Here is a 10325-nt window from a genome sequence, read left to right on the forward strand (position 1 = left end):
GCAAGGTTGTTGCTATGACACCACTCAGCTAGCTAGTATACCTCACTCCTGTACACCCTCTCATCTCCATCTGAGATTCTACCAACAATGGTTGTATCCGCAGCAGATTTATAGATGACACTTGAGCTATAACTAGCCAGACATTCATGGGTGTAGAGAGAGTAGAGCAGTGGGCTAAGCACACTCCCCTGAGGTGCTCCAGTGTTGATTGTCAGGCAGGAGGAGATATGTCATCACCAATCCGCACAGATTGTGGTCTTCTAGTTAGGAAGCTGACCATCCAATTGCAGAGGGAGGCAAAGAGGCCCAGGTTCTGCAGCTTATCGATCAGCACTGTAGGAATGATGGTGTTAAAACACTGAGGTTTAGCCAACGAATAGCACCCTGATATTGTATTGTCCAGGTGATCTAACACCACATGAAGAGCCACTGAGATTGTGTCTGCTGTAGACCTATTGTGGCGATAGGCAAATTACTGTGGGTCCAGGGTCTTTGCTGAGACAGGAGTTCATTCTACCATGACCAATCTCTCAAAGCATTTCATCACCATAGATGTGAGCACTACTGGTTGATAGTCTTTAAAGCAGCTCACGCTGTTCTTCTTGGGCACTGGTATAAATGTTGCCTTTATGAAGCAGGTGGGAACTTCTGACTGCAGAAGTGAGGGAGTGCAGGCATGGTCAAGGGGTTCAGTTGATGTTCAGACCATACATCAGAATGGAGATAAAATGTGACCTAATAGACTTTGACCATGGAATGATTGTTGGTGCCAGACGAGGTGGTTTGGGTATCTCAGAAACTGCTGATCTCCTGGGACTTTCACACACTGCAGTCTATAGAGCTAATAGAGAATGGTGTGAGAAGCAAAAAGATCCAGTGAGCAGCGGTGAAACAGTTTGTTAATGAGAGATCAGAGGAGAATAGCCAGACTGGCTCAAGCTGACAGGAAGGCGACAGTAACTCAGATAACCACACATTGCAAAAGGGCATCTCTGAATTCACAACACGTTGAACCTTGAATTGGATGGGCTACAGCGGCAGAAGACCATGAACATATTCTCATTGTCCACTTTTTTAGGTACAGGAGGCACCTCACAAAGTGGCCACTGGGCGTGTGTGCTGAATTCATGCAAGCATTCATGACACAGAGGAGATCAGCCCAAAGCTTTCTAATTGGCATAGTTTAGTAATTTACCAAAGTGCTCCCCAGTGCATTTGGGAAAGACCAGCTACTGTACTTACAGATTTAACATCTGGGCATGCAACTTTACCCTGCAACTTCTAAATCTAAAAAACAAAGTTTAGCTTTCACTCAAAAATGTGCCATTCCTTTAACATTTTACGAAGGCGCCCAAATGTTTTGGCAAGCAGTATTTATTTGCAGACATTTATTCATCAAAACATCTTGAGGCAGTTCATGCAAATTACTTTTTATTGTATTGTGATGGTGTTCTGCAGGGGAAATATGATAGCCAGTTCATGTCCCACAAATAGCCATTTGGAAAGAAATCCACACACTTTCCGTTAGATGATCCTGCTTAAGGGAGGAAGATCAATAACTAAGAAATGTTGACTGGACCAAACTGAATTAGTAACAGGTTTTTTAAGGAAGGCAAGTTAAGCTAAGAGACTCTTCCAAAACATTTTATTTCTTTGTGGATAAAGTTTGGTTGGTTGCCAATGAACCAATATTCCAAAACTCCAGGGAGAAACGATGACTTAATTTAATCCATTGATATCATTCTTACTGCATGCAATATACTTCCAACCCAGTACCTCAGTCATTCAATAAAGTTTTTGTTGCTGAAGCACAACACAAAATTTTACGGTGCAATTCTACCTTCCACTTTGGCAATTCCATTATAAAGTCACAATTATTTCTGCTCTCATTATCTATTTAAGTACTTTACCATAGCTCCAGTAAAAGGAGGAACTGGCAGTGAACTTTGGCAAATGTGAATGTCAGTCAGTTTCTGAATGGAGAGAGTTCTTGTAGATGGCAGAGGCTCTTTGTGTAGGAGATTCTCAACCAAGTTACGGAATGTTGCACAGCATATTTGCAGGATTGCATTCTTGTCATGCTGCTTAAGCAGTCAGCATCCAAAGCAACACTTAGTATATATTGAGGTTGATGTTAGTAAAAAAGCAAATTCACGAAAACTACTTGATGGACTTCAAAATGTTGTTTGAAATGACATTGCTGCAGAATTCATATATGAGGCATATATATATAAAGTGCTACACAACAGTCATTGGAGGGTAAAGGCGCTGAACTGGTTCTTAGTGCTAATTGGAATGTTAATCATTAAATGTTAAAACATTTAATATTACTTCCTTTTATTCAAGGATTAAAGCTTCATACTTTTACAAATTGCCTTCTTATTGCTATGAATTCAAAAGTGGAGACTTTAACTATGAAGGGAAAATGACAGTCCATACTAATAAAAATACATTAAAATAAAATCCATCACCTGGCATTCATTGCACATAATAGCTATAAGGCAATGAGTTTTGACAGTAATCATTCCTAGTCTTCAGATGATCAGTACCAAATATATTACTTTTAATGTTATATTTCAAGTTGTGGCTCTCAATAGTTTAAAATGCATTACTTTTGGCCAAATCCCACACAAGAAGTTATTAGCAACAAAGAAAGTCTGTGTATCTATGAAATGGTTTGGGAAGTAGGGAAGAAATGATTGGACAACGTTTAAGTGGCAGAATATGACAAGTAGTGACCCCCTGTGGAGCTCTGTTAGGGTCTCAGATTTTTACTCTGCATTTCTGGGAGGAGAGTTTTATTTATCCAGATTTATAGACGACAAGTTGGTAAATGCAGCTAGCTGCATTGTAGGGTAAAGAAGATTCCAAAGGGATACAGTTGGATTTATTGAGTTAGTGCGTGTTGGTGTCTAGCTGACAGCTTGGAAAAGCAGCAGCTGGTGACACTGTAATGGGTGCCCCTGTGTCCGCACCATCTCCACCCATGGACGCGGTGCTGTGTCTGGGCCAATCAGAATTTGGGTCACAATCACCTGACCTGTGTTGTTAAATTTGTTGTTTCGCAGCAGCAGTAAATGCAAGGCATAAAAAAAAAACATTGCCATAAGTTACAGAAGTAAATAAATATTGCAAAAGAGTAACCGTGAGGTGGTGTTCATGGGTTCTTGGACCATTCAGAAATCTGTTGATGGAGCAGAAGAAGCTGGTCAGACATTGAGTGTGGGGAGTGATGCTCCTGTACCTCCTCCCTGACGGTGATAATGCAAAGACAACATGTCCCAGATGGTGATAATGCTGGATAATAATTATCTGTAACGGAATGAGCTAAAGGGATGGATATTCTTCATATCTCGCCCCTCAGCTTCATAAAGCTGAAAACCATCACTCGGGGTGGGGTGGGGGGGCTTCCAGCTGGGTACAGTTATCAATTATAATCAACATTTTGATGCCAGACTCTGTCACCTTCAACAGGGATGATGCATCGAAACGTCGGTTATAATCAATACCCCAGAAGAGTTAATTCATCATATACACCAGGAAAGCACTAGATCTTTTTCCACCTCACTCAAGAGATTAGTGTTTGTTCTGTTTTGCCTCAATGTTAATATGTTGATTCATTAATATAAACCTCTTTCAAACAGATTTTTTTAACCTTTAAATTTGCAATCAATATTTCTTTAATTGTTAGATGTTGTGTTTGACTAGCCCTAAATGCCTCTGATGGTCAGTGATAGTTAAGGAGGAGCTTTTGAGTACAGTCACCTCACCAATCAGGGCCTGCGTTTTGGTCGCCAGTCCTGGCTCACTGATCACTCCACGTCACTGGGTGGATGCAGGACTGGAGCCAGCAATGGGCAACGAGCCAGCAAGAGCAGGGGTAGGGAGGGGCTGTGGACAGAAATGGGTCTGGTCCATCCTGATTCAGCCCAATAGCTAATGCCAGGATGAACGTGAGATTATATGCGTCAGATCTAAGAGAGGCAAAAGTACTTCATTTAGTGAAAAGAGGGCAAAGCTGTACTACCTTGCCCTTGACTTAAGGACACTGAAAGTTCATTCACAATGCTGTGGATTGTAGTCACAGATAGCAAGACTGGGTTAGGACAGGGGATTATGTTCCTTTAAAGAGATTCAGAGAACAAGCAGAATTTTTATGATAACCTGGTCCTTTCATCGTTTGCAGTCTATTTAATCCATGTTACTCTGCTACTGTAATGTGAACATTAGCCTTTCAAGGCAGAAAGTATCAGGCCATGCACTTAGAGAAGAGGAAGCTAAAGGCAAACCGTTATCAGAATGGGGAAAGATGGTGAGGGACAGAGGGACACAAGTGTTGTTGTGCACCAAATGCTTAGGAAAGGAAACGGTACATTGACCTTCATTGCAAGAGGGCTGGAGTTTAGAAATGAGAAAGTTTTGTTCCAGTTCTGCGGGCTGTTAGTGAGGCCACAGCTGGAGCACATCTTTGGTCCCACTATTTAAGAAAGGAAATGGTGACACTAGAAGTGGTCAGAAAGACGCTTGGCTAATTCCTGGATTTAAAAGGTTGTCCCAACATCTACAGAAGCTCAGGCTATATTCTTTGGAGATTAGAAGAATGAGAGGCGACCTTATCCTTATTGAAACATAAATGATTCTGAGGGTACACAAGATATTCTTCAGGTGCTGGGCACAAATAAAAAATACTGGAGGAACTCAACAGGTCAGGCAGTATCTATGGAGGGAAATGAGCTGTCAAAGTTCTAAGCAGAGACCTTTCTGAAACGTCAGCAGTTCGTCCCCCTTCATAGATGCCTGCCTGCAAAGTTCCTCCAGCATTTTGGGTGTATTCTGAAGGGACGTTACAGGGTAAGCGTTGAGATATTTTCACCAGTGGGAGAATCTCAAGCAAGGGACAGTTACAAGATTAGGGAGTTGTTATTGACAACTGAGGAGTGTAGGAACTACTACTCAAGAGGGTGGTGTATCTTTGGAGTTCCCACTCATGGAGGATTGCAGAGATAGATCACAGGGGGGTGGTGTTGATAAATTTTGAAATGACTGGAGAACTGAGGGCAAAGAGGGACTGTCACAGAGGAGGAGTTGGGGCCATGATCAGATAGACTGGTGCAGCAAGCTTGAGAGGCTGAGTGTCCCAGCCTTTTCCTACTTTTTTATATTCTTGTATGGACAAATCTCTGCACACACACTGCTCCTTAACACGTATGCATAACTACGCGCACTGATTTAGAAGTCTAATGAAGTGCTGGTCTTGATCTCAAGGGGTTAGAATAAGCCAGGAAGAGGTAGTGTTGCAACTGTACAAAGCCTTGGCCACTTGCCATCTGGAGTACTATGCTCACTGAAGCTCAGGCAAGCTCAGGCTTTGGAGGAGATTCAATGCTGCTGTGCCAGAATGATGTCAGGGTTTAAATGGTGAAAAGATGCATAAAGTCAGCTTTTATTTCACTGACCGAAGGGTGATCTTATCAATGGCTTGGAGCTCTTTGGGTAAAGAGAAAATATTTCATCTGGTAAGAAGAGCTGCATTGTCAGTATTATCATAAAACTTTGGTCTAAAAGTGCGACAATATCAATCTATCGCAGAAGTCAGTTAACATCTCCTTTAACAACGGCATTGTGTACTATTTGGCACCTTTGCTGGGAGTGCGAATGAACAAGCTTTTAACACCTAGGCTACCACAAAGGCAGACCAGGTGATCAAGGCTTTTAAGGAGACAAGGAGACAGGGAAGTTCAGAGAGTGAACAAGTGAGAGCTGAACGGCAAGGCAGCTGAAGATGGATTGAAATTTTTGACCTTAATTGAATAGTTGTTAAACAAAAGTATCAGGAGAACAAGCAATAAGTTAATTAATACAATAGGACTGAGGGATTTGATGTTGCATTATAGAATCTATGCAGCCAGGTGGGATTCATTAGAATTAGCACCGTGGCCAGCACAGATATCGTGGGCAGAAGGGCCTGTTCCTCTCCTGTAGAGTTCTATGGTTAATTTGTACTCTGTCTTTTCAGTTGATGAACACGTTAATTATCGGCCAGCAGTTTCAATGTACTGGTTGTTTATGACCATACAATGTCTTGGTTAAGCCCAAGGTTTACTACCCAGAGAAAGCCAGTTCAGTTTGTATCTGGTTACATCACAATCTGGGTGACAGGCAAATGCTGTAACTGGCTACAGTGGTGTGATATTGAGGGGGACAGGACGCCAGCAAGGCTTCCCACGTTTAATTGTTCTCCAGTGAAGTCCAGCAGAAAGATTGACTGGGTCGCATCACTTCAAGTAGTGACGTGCTTCTGTGGTCAGACTGCAGGCCAGCAGGACTTGGCCGCAGTCTGACACACAGAAAAGTAAACAACAGAGATTTCTTTGTGGAGGTGTATTCAGGGGTGGCTGGAGAGTTGGGAGGCGGTGGAGGGGAGTGGCCTTAAAAGAATTAAGAAATCCTTGTGCAGGAGAGTGGAATCAGCAGGGCCATCCAAGACCAACCCAGAACTGAGGGCCTAATAGGGTCTGCCAGAGTGCTGATCATCATTGTTACAATGGCATGGAGTAACAAAGAATTTGGTGGATTTCTTTCCTTGAAGGATATTAGTGTCCCAGACAAAATTTAAACAATGAAAGCAGCGCTTCACAGCTGTATTCCATTACTTTAGCTGCTCTGGTGGGATTTGAACTCAAATCTCCAGATCTCTAGTCCAGGTATTGAAGTAATCACTCAGAAACATAACCACAGTCCTACTGTGCTTTCTTAGTGAGTTTGTATTAAATCTGGGTATTAAGTATAAAGATATGTTCCCTCAGAAAAGTCAACGTATTAATGAATGCTGTTGACCAGGAGTTCCCAACCTAGGGTTCACAGACCCCTCAGTTAACGGTGGAGGTCCATGACATAAAAAAGATTGGGAACCCATGATTTAGAGAGTGATTTTAGAAAAAAATGTGTTCCTAGATTCCAAAGACATAAGATGGAAATACAATATTATAATTTTCAGAGGCAGAAGTGGATGAGATTAACACATTAAGTGAAAAGATATATTCCTTCAGAAAAGTCAACACATTAGTTAATTTTGTAGAGGGTTATTTAATCCAAAATATGTCCCTAGGCTCCAAAAACATAAGATTAAAAAATCAGTAAAACAATATTGCAACCTGAATGTGACTTTGTTGTGTGAGGTTGTTGGTGAGGATGTGTGGTCAGAAGCAGTTCAAAAGAAGTAATTCCCCATGCATGTACCAGCACATGATAACCCTGGGTGGACGATGTACTGACATCCTGAAGTCATCTTGTGGAGGAAGTTATCCTGCCCAATTAACTACTTGATTCTAATCCAAAGACATCTATTACAGAACCCTTCAACAACAGCACTGCACATTCTCCAAGCACAGACATCGCCAAACCAGAAAACCTTGTGGTCACAAATGTGACGTCCTCCAGCTTCCAGCTATCCTGGACCGCCCATGCTGGAGCCTTTGATAGTTTTCTATTGACAGTAGAGGATATTAAAGGATCGGGCAGGCCCTTGAGGATTTCCCAACTACCTGGTCAAAATACAGCTGATATCCAAGGGCTGGTACCTGGTACCTATTACAAGATTGATCTATATGGAGTTGTTCAAGGTCATCTGTCACACCCACTGACTGAGATTGCAAGAACAGGTATTCCTCACAACTCTTCAATGTTTTCCATGCTGCCTTGTGACACAAATGAAGAATTGCCCCCTGTGTGCCCCACCTTGCCCATGACTGCCTTCAGCAAACTTAACAATCACGTATTAGATTAGTCATTCCCTAACACGGAGCAGTATCATGTCCTGTCATTGAAGAAAAGAAACTGCAAGTAACAAGGACACATTTCCAACCATCCCAATGTATCAGTCATTGGTTGATGCATGTCGTCTGAATGAATAGCATAGATTCCTTTGTTTCAAGCAGGGTATGATGTTTGATCTCTTCACAAGAGACATCCATAGAATACCCAATGTAGTGTTAGTTCCAATAGCAACATTATTTAGAATGTAGTTCTAGGATCAAACTTGAGTTCAAGGTTCGAAGGAAATTTATTATCGTAACAAGTGTCCTGAATGTCACTATCCTGAGATTGAGTTTCTTGTGAGCATTCACAGAATAAAGAAATACAATAGAACCAATGAAAAGCTGCACACAAACTGAGACGGACAGACAACCTATGTGCACAAGACAACAAACTGTGCAATTACTACAAAACAATAAATAAATAATACTGAGAACATGAGTTGCAGAGTCCTTGAAAGTCGAGTCCATGGTTGTAGAATAGCTCGGTGTTGAGGTGAGTGAAGTTAACCACAGCGGTTCAATGGAAATTTGTGCAGTTGTCTAAACTTTGTTCATTTAGACATAACGAAAAACCTCCCAGTATTATTTGATTGCTGACAAGATAAATATGAAAAACTGCACTTTTACCATATCCCTTCATGAAACTGGAAACACTAGCAGACCAAGGAGAGCTGGTCTGTGACTAGATAGATAGATAGATAGATACTTTATTCATCCCCAAGGGGAAATTCAACATTTTTCCAGTGTCCCATACACTTATTGTAGCAAAACTAAATTACATACAGTATTTAACTCAGTATAAATATGATATGCATCTAAAATCACCCTCCCAAAAGCATTAATAAATAGCTTTTAAAAAGTTTAACAAGGCATGGGAGAGGGCTTCACTAAAAGCACCCGTCCTGTCTTCATCCCATGGAAAATGGTCTTAATGCTTTACACGATAAAGCTAAGAGACGACCGTTGTGTCACTCACTGTGCAAAGTGAGTTTTCCCTCCTGCTCCCTCCCATTCTGAAAGCAGAAACTGGTCTGATTGCAGTGGTAACACTGACCTCCAGTGGGGGAATCTGCTCTGCCAGAAACTTGCGTGCATGCTTCCAAATTCAAGGTCATGTCACCAGGCAGTTCGATAGCATTCCATCCAAGTCAATTACTTGGATAATTATCCCTCTTTGCCCATCCTAGGAGAGCTGAGGTCGAATTCTCTGCAAAGCTGATATCATGGTCACTTCTGAGTCAAGTTCAGTCAGTTCATTGTTGTGTGTACAATCAGTGGTAAGGTGTAGACAAAACAGTAGCGCAGGTACAGACACACTCAGAATATAATTTATACATAATTTATACAAGATCCAGAAGAGAGACAAAAAGGAAAGACCGTGAAAACAAGACAGCGCAAAGAAGAAGACACAATCAGAGACAAGTCCACGAGTGGTCAGTAGCGAACACACCCTGTGTATGAAGGAAGCTGAGCAGCAGAGTTTCTTTCCACTCTAGTCCTCGCTAGTACGTCAGTGCATTCTGATCTCCCAGGGACACTCACGCAATCACTTCAATTCATTTCTACTCCAGAAGCTGACCCACCAGAACCTTGTCCCCATCTGCTTTTCTATGAAGCTCTCCTTTACATTAATATTCATACACTCTGGGTCAATTTAGTCTGGGAACATTTGAGAAATGCGATATAAAGTTATGGTTTAGAATAAAGGTACAACATCAACAAATTGTCTCAAATAGATGGAGTCCGTTGCAAACACAGAATAACAAATCACTTCCTTGTTGCATGCTGATTTTGGATATTTCTAATGACAGTAGTACTACTACTTTGTGGAGAAGGGCATAGTTAGTATGAGTGTGTAATAATATCAAATGTACAGAAACTTATTAATATTTATTAATTTACAGATGAATTCTAATTTTCTATTTCTGATCACAGTGATACTGAATGGAATCTGCTGCCTTCTCACACATCGTTCTATGTTATACTAACCCACTGTTACAGATCTACCTCATTATTTGGACAATTTTCAGATTAATTCTATTGTCTGCTTCTTATGATTTATAAATATGTAACTTCAATTATAAGTTACTGTCTTATTTTTTCCTTCACTGACACTGACATTCCATCCATCTCTCATTATTCCCCAGGGATATGTTAATGATTGGAATCTTGCTTCACTTGGTATTTTTTTCTTTTAATATAATAATAATATTTTATATAATTCATTACTTTGCCAGACTCTGAACTTGACAACTTAACAGTGTCAGATGTTACCTCTGGCAGCTTCAGACTCTCCTGGACAGCTGATGGCCCTTATGATAACTTTGTTGTAGAAATTAAAGACTCTGATGGGTTGCTCCAACCTCAAGAATACACGCTGCCAGGTGATCAGCATTCCCTGGATATCCCAGATCTGTCTGCTGCTACTGACTATGAGATTTCTGTTCGTGCTACAATCCATGGTCAGCCAACAAAGCCACTTTACACTGAAGCTCACACAGGTACTTT

General features: G+C 41.2%; 1 protein-coding gene across 11 annotated transcripts in view; it reads left to right on the top strand.

Annotated features, from left to right (window-relative positions):
- The window catches only part of LOC132407657 (tenascin-like), a 167039-nt gene that overhangs the window by 96599 nt on the left and 60115 nt on the right, over positions 1-10325 (top strand). For 6 of the 11 annotated variants that reach the window (XM_059994459.1, XM_059994458.1, XM_059994462.1 and 3 more), the window contains one exon: positions 10055-10318. The exons of 2 other annotated variants lie outside the window; for them this stretch is intronic. In XM_059994459.1, the coding sequence (XP_059850442.1) occupies positions 10055-10318 (264 nt within the window). 3 more of the 11 variants (XM_059994460.1, XM_059994464.1, XM_059994470.1) reach the window with 2 other exon arrangements.

The sequence above is a fragment of the Hypanus sabinus genome, chromosome 18 (genome assembly GCF_030144855.1).
Source record: "Hypanus sabinus isolate sHypSab1 chromosome 18, sHypSab1.hap1, whole genome shotgun sequence".
Taxonomy (NCBI): Eukaryota; Metazoa; Chordata; class Chondrichthyes; order Myliobatiformes; family Dasyatidae; genus Hypanus; species Hypanus sabinus.